We start from the raw sequence: 19,942 nt of genomic DNA on the forward strand, positions 1-19,942 counted from the left end.
CCTTGTGTATGTGACATCATCACATTTAGGTACCTGACTTATTCACCTCACCAGCTGAATAGGCTTGCTGTAAATTACTTATAAATTTAAAGCACCTAGAATGGTGACAGACACAGAGTTATCAATGTATAAACATTTGCTGTTACTTTAACACTATTATTAGCGCCACTATTTCCTGCTATTTTTTTTTTTTTTGGTCTTTTTAAGGCCATACCTGTGGTATATGGAAGTTCCCAGGCTAGGGGTCAAATCAGAGATGCAGCTGCCACAGCCACAGCAACGCTAGATCCAAGCTGTGTCTGTGGCCTACACCACAGCTCACAGCAACACCAGATCCTTAGCCCACTGAGTGGGGCAGGGATTGAACCTTCATCTTTGTGGATACTAGGTGGATTCATTACCACTGAGCCACAATGGGAACTCCTATTTCCTGCTAGATTATGAGCAGTCAAATGGAAAGTAAAAACTTTGTCTTTCTCTTCTGTTTCCCCCGTGACATTAAGGCCAATGTCTTTGGCAAAGTCAACTGATAATATTCATCTGTTGAATTAAAAAACAAACTATCATAAACTGTGGAATCAGTTCCGCCTTGTCTTTTTTTAGCTTTCTCAATAGTAAAGCTTAAGTTAATTTATAATCTTGAATTCATTTAGTAAAATCATTGCCCTGCATTTTTCTTTCTCCATATAGCTTGGTCTCTGGTCTATAGCCAAATATGCTCTCATTCAGCTCAGTGACCTCCTTTTAGATCTTTCACTTTGGGCCAATGCAGTTGTTGAAATTTCAGGAACTGATCCGAGTTACATCCTTCTGGAAATTCTTTACTCTGTTCCTGTAGCCATGGCATGGTACCATCAGATCTGTTTAGAGTGTGTGTGTGTATGCACATGTGCATGTCTACATATTTACTGTCTTGTGCTTAATGCTGATTCTGTATAAAAGCACTGAGACCATCAACATCTTTAAAAGCACTTCTTTCTCTGGAGCTTCCAGCTGTCTTTTGGATCAAAGCATATACTCTGTTGCTTTCAATACGCTCCCTACTTCTTGATCAAATCAATATGTCATTTTTCCTAAGTAAATGGGCTTAAATGAGACCACAGCAATGGAAAAACAACCCTCAATCATAACTTTCCCTTTAGGATTATTTTATACTAAATAAACCTACTACTCAGTACCTTAGAAATAATCCACAACTTTGGAAAAGGTATCTCAGCAAGAATACTTTGTACATTTAAAGACAATGAGAAGAGTTCTAAAATGATTGCCTAAGTACTTTCCAAAAGCAAAATGCAAACTGTGCACAGTTGCACTGCTGCTTTATTTTCTCCATTCCCTGGGCTGTGCCCAAGAGGGGGTTCATGGCCCCTCAGCTGGACTGAATGTACACAGGCTTCTTCCTGACACTAGGCCCCTTCCCTCTCTTTTCTTAAAGCCAACCTTCAGCAGGAGTCTTGTTCCAAGTTCCAAAACTACCTGCTTTCATGAAAGTATAGGAAAATTTACTTTTCTTTTGGGTAAAGCAAACACAGTATGATCTACACACCCATTACACACACACATTCCAATTCTTAAAAATTCTCCAGGCCTTTGTTTCAGCTGAGTTGAGTTTAGACTGAATTCTGATCTATCTCTTCGAACTGCAATACCCTTGAAGTCTACCTTACCTGTTTAACTTTGTCCAGTGATGTCATTGCTTTGGCAGCTGCAAGTGATTTTATCAGCTACATGCAGCTTTCACATATTTTAAAACCTATGTCCAGATTTCAACAATAAGTTATGTTTTTTACAGAGAAGAAAGCAAGGGTAAAGTATGTTCCAAATAGTCTTATATATATTTAGTTTTTTATATGTATATCTATTTAGTTATATATATTATATATTTAACTTTATATATATGTGTGTGGGGGGATATATATTTATAAAATGGCCCATGTTGATGCCCTCATAAAAGTTTAGGAATTCAGGGGGAGAAGAACTCTGAAACTGTACCAGTGATGGGGGTCCTCTACAAGGGAGTGACCCTCTCAAATCTGTGCTAGATTTTGATAGCTATGATAGAAGCCAAATGTAAAATCTTAGATATCTCCAGCAGGTAACAACTGTCTTGACTATAATAGAAACTGACTGTTTGCTGATGAAGAAAGAAAAAAAAAAATCTAAGGACAAGTTTTTTGAAAAAATAGCAAAATAAGTAAAAGCAAATTTAGAATAAGCAGAAAAAAAAATAAATGTGTTTCTCCATGTCCATTTTATATTTTTATGAGTCATTATTTTAACTTTCAAAAAAATCATACTTTAACCCAGCTGCTTTTCAGCTGCTTGATACAAATACAACTAGTCACATTTGTAAACAGGTTATTTCCACTACAGAAAAAGTATCTGGTGCTCCATAGATAAATTAAGACCCTGAGAAAGGTACTGTAGATATAAACAAAGAAATGTTTAAGTCTAAGACATTAAATTATGTCAAGACAATAGGAATAAAAAGAATATAAATATCAGGAGTTGTTATTTCCATTATCTAGTTCCACAAGTAATCCTCTGATTTCCCTGAGTACTTACATTAACATTTTAACCTAGATAGAAAGATCACTGAATACAAAAAAAAAAAAAAGGCAAACAGGTGTTCTAATGTATCTCCACCATCAACTAAATGCGTATACATTTCAAATTGCTCATTGCACTTGTATACAAAGAGACAGTACCATAAACAGCTAAACATATTTCCCAAGAACATTACACATTTATACAGCCCTTACCATGTGCAGGTTACTGTTCTAAGAGTGTTACAATATTAACTTCTTATCTGCTCACACTCATTGTTTCTCACAACAATATTTAAGATAATATAGAACATTATATAAGATGATATAGCTTTCAACAGGTCTTTTGGGACAAATCTGGAAACTGAGTCAAGGAGAGGTTGCTTTCTTGCTCACAATCACAGATAATGTAACTCAGTGTCTTTGTTCCCACAGACTAAAAAAAAAAAAAAAAAAAAAAAACAAAAAAATCAGAATGAATTGGAATTATGATTCAGATAATCTAAAAAAAGAATAGTAGTTTAATCCCAGGATAATGACCAAGGAAGAAAGTGAGATGAACCCTGTTAAAACTGATCCAGAAAACAAGCAGTCCATAGCAGTAAGATTCAAGGGAGAGAGAAACTGAGGTCTGTTCCCAGTGGAATGCTCACTGATCCATCAATCCCTTCCCTCTACTGATAATATATGAAATTCCCTTTACTAATCTAAATATAAATACGAATTTGTTTTGTTGATCAACTTTTTTTAAATTCTCTTGAAATATCTTAATGCTAGAAGAATACATAAATTTTCTGAATCTTTCTCTGTTCTGCTAACTTAACTTTGTCAGTTAACTTAACTTTGTCAGTTTCACCGAGTGATGTCTAACACATTCTTTCCTTCATTTTATACACGGGCTTTATGATATTCTCAATCGCCCCTTTATTGCTAAGCATATGCTACAACTCCCAAACCTACGTTTGTACTCTAGACCTCTCCTGCGAGCTACAAGTCCTTATTCATGACCTTTTTAACACAAATGTAATATATTCCAAACCATTTTAATCACCTCCACACTCTCATTCTGAAGAAAGAGCATTTTTCCTCTAGCTACTCCTACCAGAAACATTAGTTTCATCCTGAAATTTTCTCTCCCACTTTCATTATATAACCACTAAATCATTTCTTATCTATTTCTTAAATATATCTTTCTTGGAATGCTACCTATTGAAATGAATCTAGGAAATAACATACCATGGAACAAAACAGAAGTAGGGAAAATTGTGTATTATCTGTGACTTGTACTAAGCAAAAAAAAAATTCATGAAAGGCTCACTAGAAAGTGTCTTTGACATACACATATTTGAGAACATTGCTCTAATAACTGCCAAAATCAAAGAAAACAGAAAATACTCCTAAGGAACAGGGCCTCAGTCTCTTTGATCAAGTCTATCATGTGTTGACATTTACAATACTATCAACTTTCTTCAAAGAGTGATTTCTTAAGACTTGAAATTCATCTCTAATCTTGACTATTCAAAAATAGGTAAATTTATACCTTAATAAGCAGATGACTGTCTATATACATGTACACATGTAATGATTGAAATGATGTTAGGATCTACCTATACATATATACACAACAATGAGTTGAACAAATTGGAACTTAGCAGTTCATTAGAGTTACTGTATTAATCTTATCACATCCAGCCTTTAACACTGAAATCCAAAATACATGCTTTTTCACAGACAAATATCTCTGCTCCATTTTGAGAAATATGCGTCTACAGCAGCAGGATTAATTGAATAACATCTTTCAAAGGAAAATGTAATGAAAAGAAGAAAAATAAATTGGAAAGACTGCTGGTTTCATTTTCTTCCACCACACATCAGCAGCATTTATGAAACACCGAAATACATACTTGACTCTGGGAATTAGCCCCTCATTATTGAAAGCAATAGACAAAAAACACATCTCAATAACAAGACAGTATACCCAGGGCTCAGAAATCTGTGTCGTCTAGTGGAAGGTTGAAAGGACATGGTGTTCTAACACCTCCTCCTCCTCAGGGAATGGAGGCTAGCCACATTGTCAGTACCTCCGCAGGAATGCTCTGTTATTTCATGATTTTCACGCCATTCAGCTTTTTTAGGGTATGAATAGGAGGTGATCATGAAGACAGCATAGCAGAATGGGCCTGAAGTAGCTTAAATGTTATCTGACAATACACTGATGTGAGCCACCATACAAGTTACCCACATGCCAGAGCCTGAGTGCTCACCCTTCGTAGGAAATGCATTTTGAAAATACTCATTTTTGACTCTACTGTAACTCTAGTAGTAATGTATTTTATAAGGGTGAGAATTCAGTATTTAATTTCAACTGAGGGCTTATATCGAAAATCGAAGTACATTAGATGTAAGACTGCCATATCTCAAAGGAAAAATAAAAGAGTAAAGTTCCTATATTGTAAATTATAACGGGACAATGTAAACAGAAGATTTCTAGGTGGAAAGACAGAGTCTTCACTCACGTGGAATACTACTTACATTTACGCTTTGTGGATTTTAAAACCCTATGTCACTCTGTATAAAGATTATCATCAAATCATTCATCGATGGCCACAGAGATAGACTGTACTTTGCTTTAACTGTTTAACACTTAGTTCTGTTATCAATTTAAACATGCTCAAGGAGTTCCTGCTGTGGCACAGTGGGTTAAGGATCTGACATTGTCCCTGCAGTTAAGAAGCTGCTAAGGCGCAGGTTCAATTCCTGGCCTGAGAACTTCCACAGGCCACAGGTGCAGCCAAAAAAATTTATAAAAACCTTAAACTATATAATCATATCTATCATTTTGGGGGGACCACAACTATGGCATGAGGAAGTCCCTGGGCCAGGGATTAAACCCACACCACAGCATTAATCAGAGCTACAGCAGTGAAAACACCAGGTCTTTAACCCACTGAGCCACCAGAAAACTCCTAATCATGACTATTCTTATTGTATAGAGGATAATTAAGTTATGAAAAAATAGTTCTATGGTAACACCTATATAAATCTTCAGCCTTGTGGATTCTGCATATTTGGTCATACTAATAAACATTTTCTGTATTAGACATAACAGCAATAATAGCATAACTGAAGATAAACTTGTACAATTCTGTTCTTATTTTTCTTTTTCTAACACGTTTTAGAAAAAGATTGTTTTGCTGTTGTTCTCTCCTTGCTCCTAAGTTCATCCTATACAAAATACAGTATATGTAGGTGCTTCAAAATGTGGTAATAATTTGCTCAAACTTGAATAAATCTCATTATAACCATGACAGTGCATTATTTATAAAAGGCAATGGACTTAAGTTTTATTATACTATAGAGAAAAAATAAGTTCAGATAATTAGCAAGCATGGCTCACAGGTACAAAATAACCTACTCTCAAAAAAAGGACTGGAACTCTATCATCCAAATGTGAAGGGATATTTTGAGACACACAGAATCATCAGAAAAAACACATTTATGTCTTTAACAAAAATCTCATCAACATCTTAGCAGTGTCTGGTTGTAAATGTTTTTCTATAGTTAAGAAAGACTGGAAAATTTATCAACCAATGGTTCATTTTTATGGACTGCCCATAGAATTCTCGTTTATTTCAGTAAAAATTTAAACATATTCTGAGAGCAATGGAGGAAGGCATCATTTGTCTTCTTTCAGAACTTCTTGGTTTATAGGAATGCTCTTGTGACTCAAACCCAGAAAATCATTCCAGAATTCACAGATGATTCCACTATCACCTGGTCATGGAAAGAATACTGAATTTATGCAACTCACATATTTTTTTTTCCTCAGACTCCATTCGCTCTGAGGGCTGTCTGTAAATGTCTTACCTGTAATAGAATATAAGCTCCCATTTTATTGAAATCTTGATAAGGAGAACTGACAATCAAAATCCTGTCCTTGAAGGCCATAAGCAGTTGTTAGTTCTTGACAGAGAGAACCAGAAAAATCTTAAGACTTTCTTCATTCTGAGAAAACCACTCACAATAGACATTTGCTTAAAAAATGTAAACAAAGATATTCTTCAGAAATTGAGAATTAAGATACTGTTGGAGGAGTTCCCCCTGTGGCTCGGAAGTAACAAACCCAGCTAGTATCTTTTGAGGACATGGGTTCAATCCCTAGCCTCGCCCAGTGGGTTAAAGATCCGGCGTTGCCGTGAGCTGCAGTGTAGGTCGCAGACGTGGCTTGGATCTGGCATTGCTATGCCTGTGTTGTAGGCCGGCAGCTGCAGCTCTGATTCGACCCCTAGCCTTGGAACTTCCATACGCTGTAAAAAGAAAGGCCCTAAGAAGGACCATAAGGCCCTAAAATGAAAAAAAAATAAAAGATACTGATAGAAAAGTATACGAATTTAGGAGTACACCTTGCCTTTGTGAGGTCAGCAGACTACCTTGCTTTAAGATGGAGGAATGGATATTCCATACACGATTCTTAGAGGGTGGAAGCTGTAAGGCTGGATTAAAGACAAGAGCTCGTATGTACCCCCATTATCATGGGCTATACCAAAGCTACTGATTTTTAATTTACTTTTGTAGCTCGCATTACTGAAAGCCCTTATTAATACTAATAATTCTTCAATGGATTCTTTTAGAATTTAGAAATCTATAACCTCATTAATGATAATTTTGCCACAGCCTTTCATTTTGTTGTCTCACTCTGTCTTAATACCTTAGTATAAGATAGTTTCTTTTCAAACTAGTTGGAATAATAAAAATAAAATGATGTTGCATTTTTCAGCAGCAATTTTTTTTTAAAGAATGGATTTAAGAATTAATAAGCTAAGAGTTCAGGTCATGAGCTCAGGAAAAACGAAAACAGTTTTGGAGGGAAGCAATGATAACCAACTTTAGGGTAATGCCAAAGCAAATAGGAAAAAAACCCATGCAGACAAGATGTGCAAGGATCAAAAAGAGGCAAGAAAAGAAACTAGAAAAGATTTCAAGGCTCTAAACTTAATAATCATAAAAAGGTGTTCTACTTGACTATGGCTAACAGAGTGATAACATTTTAAATAAATATTTAAATAAACATAATTTAGTGCTTTGAAACGAAGTGAAATGTTTGGAATGAATTACAATTATCACAGTTCCAATAATAAGAATTCAAGAGAAATTAGAAAATATAATTTGGGAGTTCCCCTTGTGGCTCAGCAGAAATGACTCCGACTAGTATCCATGAGGATGAGGGTTTGATTCCCGGCCTCATTCAGTAGATTAAGGATCCAGCCAATGTTGCAAGGAGCTGTGGTGTAGATCATAGACTTGACTCAGATCTAGCAGGGCTGTGACTGTGCTATAGGCTGGCAGCTGTAGCTCTGATTCAACCCTGAGCCCAGGAACTTTCATATGCCAAGGTACAGCCCTAAAAGAAAAAAAAAAAGACAAAAAGATAAATATATATATATATGTGTGTATATATATATATATATATAATCTCTACTTCACAATAAGAGATCATAGCTACAAATGAAATATTTTTTAATATTTATTATTTGTAATCCATTCTTATTTGCATATCCTTGGACATGTATGTTTCTATTCACTAACAGCAGCCTTGCAAAAGAGGCATAAAGAGCCCTTTCGCTTATATTGCCTCATCTGATACCAATGTCCCTTTTGCACAAGGTACTCCAGTAAAACTGTCCTACTTCCAATTCTCCAAGCTTTTCCTGCTATTTCATATGTTGAATCTTTGCTCACGTGGTTATCGCCTTGAGAAAAATCTCCCTTTAGCTGTCTACCTGGGGAACATCCATAGTGTTATCCATCCACTATGCAATTCCTTCCTCAGTCCCTGTTCAAATCTTTGAGAGACTAAATGGGACTGACCAGTTGGCTGGCAGATGGGGCCTTACCTCTCTGTGACACTTGCTCAAATCTTTGTTGCCACAGCTAAGTCTACCAAAAAACCCCAGGGAGTTTGGAGTTGGTAGATCAAAACTATTGCATTTAGAATGGATAAGCAATGGATAAGTACAGCACAAGGAACTATATCCAGTCTCTTGGGACAGACCATGATGGAAGATGGTATGAGAAAAAGAATGTATATATATGTATGACTGGGCCACTATACTGTATAGCAGAAACTGGGATAACACTGTAAATCAAACATACTTAAAAAAAAAAAAAACAAACATGATAATACATTTTTACTATACCAGCTCCCAGCACTACAGGGAAACACACACATGCCACTTGCACACAGACTCTTCTTGTGCAAAGCAAACAAATCTTTGCATAGGCACTTTTACTTCCCTTCTTCACCTATCTGGTTTAAAGTAGGAAGAACAGGAGCAATTTTCCAGTCTTGAAAGATGAGTAAGAATGAGTGGGCATGGGAGCAGAGGAGAGACTTACAGGAGGAATGTCTAAAGTGCTAGAAGAAAATATATGTTGCTTCTAGGAATTCAAAGTGGCTTAGTGACTACTCTAGATCTTTGAATAAAACTAGGAACAGTGGGATACATATCTGGCAAATACAAGTATAAGTGATTCTTAGGTCCAAAAATAGTTCTTTGCTGTCCATGTAAGGAGTTGGAATGAGTCTTACTTGAGGTTTCAAAGCAGAAGCAGCCCTGGATTAATGCAAAATGAATACCTAACACTAAAGGTACAGTGCTAGGTGTAGTCACTGCACATAAAATGTGAACTGAATTTCTGAACAAATTAATAAAATAACTGCTTGAAAATGAAAAAAAATTTATGAAGTAACAATAGTTTTTCATCCAAAAAATAGATTAATCTAATAATACCATAAACAATTTTTTCAAGTGAAAAAATATTCACTGATCACTAGGCTTGAACTGTAAATATATCATTTCCACTATTTTTAATCAACTCTTGGAGGAGCCACTTTGTATGTTTGTTTATTTCAATACTGGTAAGAACGCTGTGTTGGGTTGGTTAGGCACTGGAACATATTAGGAAACAATACAAACCTATCATTTTAAAAAGGAGTCTGGGGGATGGAGGGAGCTTTGGAAATAAAAATAAAAATTAGGCTAATGTATACCAGGTAATTACCCCAATACCTATTATTTACTCAGAACTCTGTGAAGAAAGAGGGTAGGAGGAAAGTGTAATTAATACTTGCTAACACCAAAGATTTTTAGCATGAAGAAAACTAAAGGATTGTATCTCTACTTATTTCTGTGTAGATACTATCCAAACACTATAAACACCCTAGATTTATTTAAATTTTACTTTTTTTACATAACAAGGCTTCAGATATCTTGTCTTAATGAACATGGCATTCTATTATGTTAATAATCATTAAAATTTTCCAGAACTGTACTGCTTAGTCTGTTACTAAGGACTATTTTGCTTTCTGAATCTACTGGTTCTACCCCAATGTGGTAAACACATCCTCCAAACATCAGATCAATTTTCCACATTAGTAAACTTAAACTTAAGCAACCATCTTAAAAGTAGTAAAGTGTTACTCATTTCTTAATGTTTCTATAAACAGAGTGTTTTACTAGACTCAAAATGATATATAAAATCAAGTTAGAGTGCAATACCTGGGTCTTCAAGCGATTTGTTTTTTAAGCTCTCCATTTAACCTAAATGTGATTTTTTTGACCCTTGATAACCAGACAGTCAACTTGGTTCTACACTTTACAGAGTTCAAAATGAACAAGACTTTTCTTTATTAAATATTTAATATTTTACTGGTTATTTATACCACAACAGTAAAATTGTTTCTCAAGATTCTCTTATAGGAGTTCCCATTGTGGCTCAGCAGGTTAAGAACCCAACATAGAGTCTGTGAGGATGAGGGTTTGATCCTTGGTCTTGGTCAGTAGGTTAAGGATCCGGTGTTGCCACAAGCTACAGTGTAGGTTGCAGATGTGGCTCAGATCTGGCGTTACTGTGGCTGTGGCACAGGTCGGCAGTTGCAGCTCCGATTCGACCCCTAGCTTGGGAACTTTCATGCAGCCCTAAAAGAAAAAAAAAAAAAGAAAAATATTCTCCTATATACTGAGTGTGCTTGATTATCCAAAGACAATCCTTGACATATATATAAGAAAAAAGAGGAGAAAAAATAAAAATTATACATTACTCATAAATTAGAAGATATGTGAATACTGGAGGAAACAAAATTTATTTTACTTGCCAATAATTTCAACTGAAAAGAACATGATTTTGATCTCATATTTAGCATAAATTATCAAAACATTTAGCTAACTTATCATATATTGATGGATTGATAAATCTTTTTAATTATCAATTATTTAGAATTTATAAGGTATAAAACCACCCATGTGGCTATGCATAGGATGGAAATCTCTAGTATCAAAATTTTAAAATACCACTCACCAAAATGTTTATAGGATTTGGAATGCCTTTGAATCTTAATTTATTAGACAAAGGACAATGTCTTTTTTTAATACCCAAGAGAGCTTCAACAATACACTAAATTTCAGTCCACTGATATCTGACTTATTTCTGCATTAGAACAAGAGTTTTCATCAATACTCAAATTAGATCATAAAGTGTTGTTAATGAAACATATTTTGGTTTGGCCACTTAATAATATTTTTATGAATCTAATAATAATTATAGCAATAATTATTGCATATTATATATATGAAAAGCATGAAAGATCCAGAAGCAATTACTGTTAACATTTTAGCATTTTTTTGCAATCTTTAGTCTATATAAATGCAACACTATTTGAAATAAAGGGTTTGCCAAATTTTGGATACTGCTTTTTCATATGCTATTTATACAGTCATTTCCCTTATTAGTCAATATGCTAAGACAAGGTCACCACATCATTCTGATAATGTATAAGATTCTAAAATATGGAAATATCAAAAACTATTTACTCATTTTTTTCATTTGTTGGACACTTTATAATGTTTCATGTGTTCATTCTGCTAATAATTCTTTCATGAGATACTACAAAATCAAGTAAGATGAAACCTTTAAACTATTCAAAATAAAGCCCAGTAGATTATTAGTATTACCATATTACTATCTAAAACAATAATAATTAATATTTATGTTAATTGTAAGTTATAATTTTACCTTTTTTTCATGTGTTTTATGCTGTGAGATTAAAAGCATTTTTCTCTAGTTTCTTTTAAACAATTCTCTAAAACTTCTAGAAATAATGTCAAGGAATTGAGTATAAAATTTTTTTCTATTACCGAATTAAATATCTCATATCAAATACATATACATATATTTGTATTTATATACTCTTTCAATGATTATGTTATCCCATTATAACATATGAAATGAGTTCATTAAAATAATTTCAATACATACTTAAAATTTCTTAAATATGAGCAGACAGATTTTGGATAAATCTTTGAAAACTTTGAGCAGCACCTTACTTCATTCCTTTTATTTTAGACAACAAAACAAAACATTTTACCAACAGTTGGCCTATCCTAGTTATTAAAACTTTTTTACACAGATTGTCACCAGCTGAGCTAAATCAGCAGCTGTCCACTGGAAATAATTGCAGAAATGTTTTACCCATTGGCCTGAAATCAAACATATGTTTTCCCATAACAACTAAAATACAACTTTCTTTATTGATGTGTGTTAATTACTGAGAAGTGTTAATTACAGAGTTATACACCTGGATTGTCAGACTAGCATAAAACCCTGGTACCTTGAGTGTGGATATTTTCATATGTTTTAATTTTTAGTGTTTCACATATTTGAGAAAATAAGACCATATTCTGGAACAATTCCTTCTGACTTATTTTTTTAAGATTTGTCAAAGATCATGTCTATATAGAGCAGAGGGAGTAAACAGTGCATTTTCCCCAATTTCTAATCAGTGTTGGAAGCTAAGTTAAATATACCATGGCAAATAATCTTTATTTTGGATTATAATAGCTTCACAACTTTCCATGCTCTATGAAAATTTTTCAAATACCTCAATTAGTGTAAATGTTAAAAAGGAAGAGATGCTAATGTAGCAAGTCTTCAACATTTTGGGTTTTATTTCTAAGTTTATATATATATATTTTTTGTCTTTTTTTTTTGTCTTTTTGCCTTTTCTGGGGCCGCTCCCGCAGCATTTGGAGGTTCCCAGGCGAGGGGTCCAATTGGAACTGTAGCCACTGGCCTACGCCAGAGCGCCAGAGCCGTAGCATTGAACCGCGTCTGCAACCTACACCACAGGGGTCTAATCAGAGCTGCAGCCACACACAGTTCACAGCAATGCCAGATGCTTAACCCACTGAGCAAGGCCAGGGATCAAACCCGCAACCTCATGGTTCCTAGTCAGATTCATTAACCACTGTGCCACGACAGGAACTCCTTAAGTTTATATTATTTTCAAGTATGTGGAATGCTTGTCCAGTTGCTTACAAAGACTCTTGGTTGATTTTAGGGTTTCACTATTGAAAGAGCCAACAAAGAAGCATATTCATCTCTCTGGGCAGGTCACTTAAAATAGCACATTTGCCATTATGCCTATTGTTATGGAGCTATGGATAAGTGCTGGGGATAAGAACAGAACAGATAGAGTATGATTATAAATGTTACTCAACTTTCCCTACAATCCTGACACTGGAAAATAAATGTGCGTGTTTTAAATTAAAACACCAATAGTTCCATACGGCCATTCAATTTGTCTAATACATTCTTCCATCAAAGTAGACATCACTTCTCAGTAATCTCTATGATACTGCCTTCACAGGAAATAAAAATCAAGAAAATACTACCTTCTGTATAGTAATGATTCCTTCCTGTGTATCTTTGTCAACAGAAATCTTGAAAATCCCTAATCCATCACCATCCACAATCTTGTATTCCATTTCAGCATTAGCTCCTACATCCGCATCAGCAGCTTTAATTCTGGCCACAATGGAAGCCACTGGCAATGATTCTGGGACATTATATTGGTACGACCCTGGGAAATTAAAAACCAGAAATGAACGAAAACTTACACCAAACTAACCAATGAAAAATTAATCAGTTGGCTATTTTCCTCCATCTTTGTTTAATCTGTTTTATTTTTTGATAAAGAAAATGCTAAGGCAATATGAGACAAGTGATAGGCTCTGTTTCATAGAGCTTCAAGAATTCCAGGGTAATAAGTAGATAATAATATGTAAAAGGAGAAACAGATGGCCTGGGGAAAGGCATGAAGAGAACTTCCATTCTGATTATCTCTAGTGGTGAGAATGTGCTACTCATAATAATATATATAAATGTTAAATTATTATAAATAGAATGAACACTGAATATTGACTATAAATAACTGAAATGCAATTAATGTAAATAATATAAGTATTAAAAAATTAAAATAGATCTTAGGTCTCAAATAGGCAAAAAATAAGCCTAAATATTTCTGCTCACTTAAGGTTAGAATTTATATTAATAATATGTAAAAAGCCTAACTGAATAAGTTTCAGAAAACTGGACTAGGAAGTTGATGAAAGCCAGCAGTAGTCTTCTTTAGCTCACAAATTTACCAAGGATAAGGATTATTTAGATAGGTTTCATGTACAACTGATTTGGGGCACATTGGTACAAGAGCACAGCAATGTTATCTGATCAGAAGGAAAGAAGCAAAAAAAAGGAATGACTCCTTTAAACTTTCTTTTGTAAAAACTGTTCACCATCCCTCAACTCAAGAGAGAGAGAGAAAAGAAAAAAAAAAAGTTTGGGAGGCAGATGAAGTACCTGAACCATCTGTTTGAAACTTGGAAATGCCCCTTCACCACCCCTTTACCATTTTCCTCTAATCATCTATTTTTTTTTCCTGCTTCCTCCACCTTTTTCCATTCCCTTTTGGCTACTAACCTTGGTGCATTTGCACTTTCTTCTGATGAGAAAAGAAAGGACTCTCTTGGAGAGGAACAGAGAAAGGAAAATGTATCCACATGCAGGGACTACATTCTAGGCTGATAATTGTGCTATTTGCAATTTTCTACATTTTATAAATTATTACTTATTTTTTAAACGACTGCAACATATACTTATCATTTTTGAGTGACCCCTTTCACTTATCTATAAGTGTCCTCAGGAAACCAAATATTTCATGGTTTATAGAATAGTAACAGAGAAAAATCCCAGCCAAAATGAAAAACCTAATGACATATTTTTGGCTTCCTTCACTTTAATAAGTAGGAGAGCATCGCATAAGCTAGGAAGCCTATGCTCCATCGTATCAAATCATGACAAGTGAAACCAGAAAAATTCAAAGTGTCAATTCTTATCGCTCTAGTTAAAGAAAAAAGAAACAACTAATTCTACTATGGAGCCAAATATAATCACATTAATTGTTTTGTCTGGTATATTCTCTCTCTTTTTTTTCCCCCTGGCCATACCCAAGGCCTGCAGAAGCTCCTGGGCCAGGGATCAAACCCACATGACAGCAATGACAATGCCAGATCCTCAACCCACTGCACCACAAGGGAAGTTCTCCCCGCTATAAGCCATCAAGAACACAATTAAGCATGGTCTGTTTGTTTTTAATGCTAAACTTAGGGTAATTTTATTTTGCCAGGAGGTATCAAAATGTCTGTTCAAATGTGTAAAATAAAAATAAAACATCTCAAGAAGCAGTATTTGAAGGAAAACAGGGTGACATTCATATATGTGCAGAAAAAATGTCCTTATTTGACATTATTAGCTTCTAAGATCTGTTCATAAGGCAGCTCAGTTTCTACCAGACAAGCACTTTAAAGACATTGTAGTCTGTACAATTTCCTCATTTTCTTGAGTATTCTAAAGAAATACTAGAGTTCCTGTCATGGCACAGCAGAAATGAATCCAACTAGGAACCATGAGGTTGAGCGTTCGATCTCTGGCCTCACTCAGTGAGTTAAGGATCTGGCGTTGCTGTGAGCTGTGGTGTAGGTCACAGATGCAGCTCAGATCCAGCACTGCTGTGGCTGTGGTGTAGGCTGGCAGCTACAGCTCCAATTAGACCCCTGGCCTGAGAATCTCCATATGCCACGGGTGCGGCCCTAAAAAGACAAGACCAAAAAAAAAAAAAAAAAAAATTACCACATACAGTTACAAAAAAGAAAAAAGGGCAAACCAAAAAGAGAATGAGATGAAATGCATTTTTACAATCAGAACACCTCTACCTAAGAAGAATTCTTTTTTCCTTTTACTTGGTTAAAACAAAGGCCACTTTGGTCAAAGAAACTAAATTGAGGGCATATCGCTTTCTGGTTCTTTGGAGTGACTTCTTTTGAAACACTGAATGTTTGCATTGAATGTTTTGATAGGTAGCAAAAGGAATGTTCAATGTACATGAACTGGTTTAAAAAAAGTGGAATGAAAAATACAGTTCAAAATTTTATTTTTAGTATGTAGAGTTCATGAAGTGTATTTGAATGTTACTAGTTAGCAATAACCTCGTAACTTACAGGATGTATAAAGTAGCATGTCTTTGAATAAAAGGATTAATGCATAAACAAAACTTAATAACCATCTGGTATTCAAAATGGGAACAAAATAAAAAACATTTGACAGAAATAATACAAAGATATGATTGCTTTTTTTTTTTCAATACTCTTATTCTATATTACTGAATTAAAAACCAGGACCCTGGAGTTCCTGGTGGCTCAGTGGGTTAAGGACATGGCAATGTCACTGCTGTGGCTTAGGTCACTGCTGTGATGCAGGTGTAATTCATGACCTAGGTGTGACCAAAAGAAAAAAAAAGAAAAATCATACCCCTGATAAAATAAAATTGTGAGAGAAAACAGTTAAAATAATCATTTGTTTGGTAAAACTCCTTTTTAAAGACATTTTTATAATCTGGCAAAGAAAGTGAGTGAGCTTACAACATGCAACAGCACAGCTTACTTCGAGGAAAGCGAGGCGGGTTATCGTTGACATCAGTTAGGGTCACAGTGACTGACGTGGTTCCAGAGAGTCCTCCATTTTGACCAACCATATCCTTTGCCTGGATAACAAGCAAATACTGGTCTTTAGCCTCTCTATCCATGTTTGGAAGGGCGGTCTTGATGACTCCTGGAAAATTTCAAATCCCAGTAAAATGCATCATGAATCACTGCATTTATACTACTGAAAAATACTGATACAGGAAGAAAATCTCTCTTGAGTTGCTGCCCCCTGTTGTTTCATCTGTATACTTTTAATAATTTTAAAACCAAATGGATATAAAAATTAAATGCAACATTACAAAACACAGAAAACGCTGTAATGTGGAAGAGCAGGGTGGAGAGAGAAGATTATCTTAAGGTTTTATGGAAATATAGTTCAGGAAATACCAACTTATAATAAAGACAATGTATTCATCTAGAAGAACAGGTGGTTGCCTGTTCAAGTATAGGACAATGAACTTTCCCATTTCTCCTTCACCCTCTCCAACACTGTAATACCTAGTGAAGTCACCACAAACCTTCCAGCTGTGGTCCCTACTACCTCTCTTCCAGCAAAATAAATATTCTACAAAGAAAAGAATGAGAGATATTTATGGTTAATAAGCCAAATGCCACTTCAAACTACACTGCTGGATGACCTTAGATACTGTAGAAAGTATCTGAGAAAAAGTACTAAAGATGAGAATGATGGTATAATCAAGACACTAAAAATATTGATATGTTTTGTTGTTTCTTCCTAATCAATTGCACTTAATCTGAATAGCCCTTAAGATTTCAGGGGAATGAGAAACTGATTTCAGAACTTCATGTTGCTTGATAGGAAAACCTGGCTCAATAGCCACTGTTGCAATAAATTAGTTGTTTTATATTAATAACTATTTAATTATTAAATAAATATGTTAGTCAATAGCATCTAATCATGGGATAAAATTTACTTTATGCCAAATATAAATATATAAAATGACATAAATTTAATACACATAGTATATGCACACAAAAATAATATCAAAGGAAAATATACGTATTTAATATTTCTCTAAATAGATCTTGAAACTAACAATATGAGGCCATCTTTGCTAAGTAGATACATTAGGAATCTAGAATAATCCCTAATCATTTCTTCTACTTTTTTCACTCCTGATGAAGAAAATATCTTACCTACCCACCTGGAACCCTTCTGTTTATTAACTTTGTTTGAAAAATGTCTAATCTATTTCATTAAACATATTCTAACTTTTTTAGAATTTAAGTCAGAATTTAAACCCCCAGTGGCTCAGACCTGAGGAACAGGAACTCTGGTATCATGGACTTCTCAGAGGCAAAACTGGATTGTTTGATAGAAGATGGTTCTTTGGGAAGAAAATAATTGTAAATGAATTGGGATAAACATTTTTTCCCTTATGTTCAGCATAAAAATGCTCTTATACCCTCCAAGTTTATAAAATGTTTTTAAAAGCTGCCAATTTAAATTGATTCTTCAATGGACATATGCAGTAATGGTCTGTGTGTGTTTGATTTCAGCTCTAAGTGTAAGGTATAAGCCTTCATTATGCTATGCTTAGGCCTCCCCTACTCTTCACAATATTCTCCACTTTGGTAACTATTCTAGGAGTGGATAAGAGATGAGAAAAATCTTTCAATACTTTAAGAATAATTTAAATTATGTGTTATTGGCTCCGAGATTCCAAATTAAATAACACTCAAACCTCTTAATAAGCCAGCATATATTTTAGTTTTGAGCAGTAGCTATCAAATACACACATCAATATTTTCAATATTTTAAGCATTTAAATTATCCTTGAGTATGTCACTGTTGTTGTTTTAACAATCACTTTTTTGCATATGGAAGTTCCCAGGATAGGGGTCGAATTGGAGCCACAGCTGCTGACCCATGCCACAGCCACAGCCACACGAGGTTCAGTCACAGCCACACAAGATTCAAGCCACATCTGCGACCTACATACACTGCAGCACCAGATCCTTAACCCACCGAGCAAGGCCAGGGATTGAACCTACAACCTCATGGACACTAGACAGGTTTGTAATCCACTGAGCCATAATGGGAACTCCAATAATCACTTATTTTAATATGCTAACTTTTCTAGACACTGTTGCTACAATCACAGCAATGCAGGGTCATTTTAAAGTAACTCCTTCATTGACTCTTTTGGTTATCTACACATTGCTTATAGTTAATCTCCGAAATATCACAATGAAAACCAAATGAAAGTCATATGCCCATTTGGTTCATTGATAACTAATATGTAAATATTCTTAAAACCATAACGATTCTACAAATACTTCATATCTGCTCTTCCATACTACCCTTAAACTCGAAAATTGAGTACTGATCTCAGCAAGACTCACTGCTACCAAGCATAACAATCTTTGTCTAAGTGTTCTAGGATTTACATATCTCCCCTCTTCTTCTCCACCCCTTTTCCTTCTTTTCTTTGGTGTTCATCATCCTTTATTTATTTGTAATACTTTTTTTTATAAACTGAGCATTGACAATCTTGAATATGTAACAGCATGTTTCACAGATAAAATATTAATGAAATTTTAGAAGAATTTCCTACTCATTCAGTTTTAACTTTTAATTTCTATTCATCTCTCATTTCCCCTCCAAAATCAACATGTATGAGTGAGTTTGCAACTTTGCACATTAATTAGGGTGGAAATGGGTGCATAACATCTCAACTAATCAGCAAAGACAACACTGATCAGCCTCATCTTCCAATGGTTTTGTTTAGTGGGGTTATTTGAAAGAAAACATAGAATTTTCAGGAGAGAAATCAGATAGTCAAAACTACTCACTTATTTTTTCACACCTATAACTGTCCCTTTACAAGTGATCCTATAAATAACTCTCTCAAAGCAAAAATCATAACAAAATATGCACAGAAATGCAGGTGGCAAAGATAATTTCCAAATATCCCAATTATTAAACATATTTTTACAAGAATGAAATAATTGGGAAAGAAGTGAATTTGAATAAGAACATTCAAAAACATAATAGATTTCTAGTTCTGTGGCTTTTGATAGCTTTTTACGCTTGAGCATAAGCTATCTACATTTAGAAAAAAATCACCATACATTGGGTTTGATTTGCATTTTCCTGTATATTATACAGACACACACAGCAAACTGTTAATACTATGTCTCTGAAGTGGTAAAGGCCAGTCTTGTCTAGCCACATCCTTCAGTGCAGTGAGGTTTTCATGGACAATCATGATATTTAATAATCAGTAATTTTAAGCCACTTATTATGAGAAGAATATATCCTGTAACTCTTTAGAAAAGAAGTTGGCTCAGATTTTAGCTTTCTGAGTAACATTTTTTCTACAGCTGTATCATCTAACCCAGTAACCCAGAACTTTTCATTTATTTATAATCTATAAATAGATTCATTTATTTATAATCACAAAAAGTACTGTGTATGAAACTAAACTTATATCATTGCTATTGTTCAACAACTATTTGGTTTTTAGTCTGGAAATAAATTTATAGATGATTTTCTAA

At 34.6% G+C, this 19,942-nt stretch overlaps 1 protein-coding gene across 1 annotated transcript in view; it reads right to left on the reverse strand.

Annotated features, from left to right (window-relative positions):
• Positions 1–19,942, reverse strand: part of CDH7 (cadherin 7) — a 138,434-nt gene that overhangs the window by 50,587 nt on the left and 67,905 nt on the right. The window contains exons 5-6 of the mRNA XM_047766989.1: positions 16,380–16,547; positions 13,277–13,464 (exon numbers count right to left, since the gene is read on the reverse strand). Coding sequence (XP_047622945.1) covers positions 13,277–13,464; positions 16,380–16,547 — 356 coding nt within the window. The remainder of the gene's footprint in view (positions 1–13,276; positions 13,465–16,379; positions 16,548–19,942) is intronic.

This window comes from Phacochoerus africanus, chromosome 2 (genome assembly GCF_016906955.1).
Source record: "Phacochoerus africanus isolate WHEZ1 chromosome 2, ROS_Pafr_v1, whole genome shotgun sequence".
Taxonomy (NCBI): domain Eukaryota; kingdom Metazoa; phylum Chordata; class Mammalia; order Artiodactyla; family Suidae; genus Phacochoerus; species Phacochoerus africanus.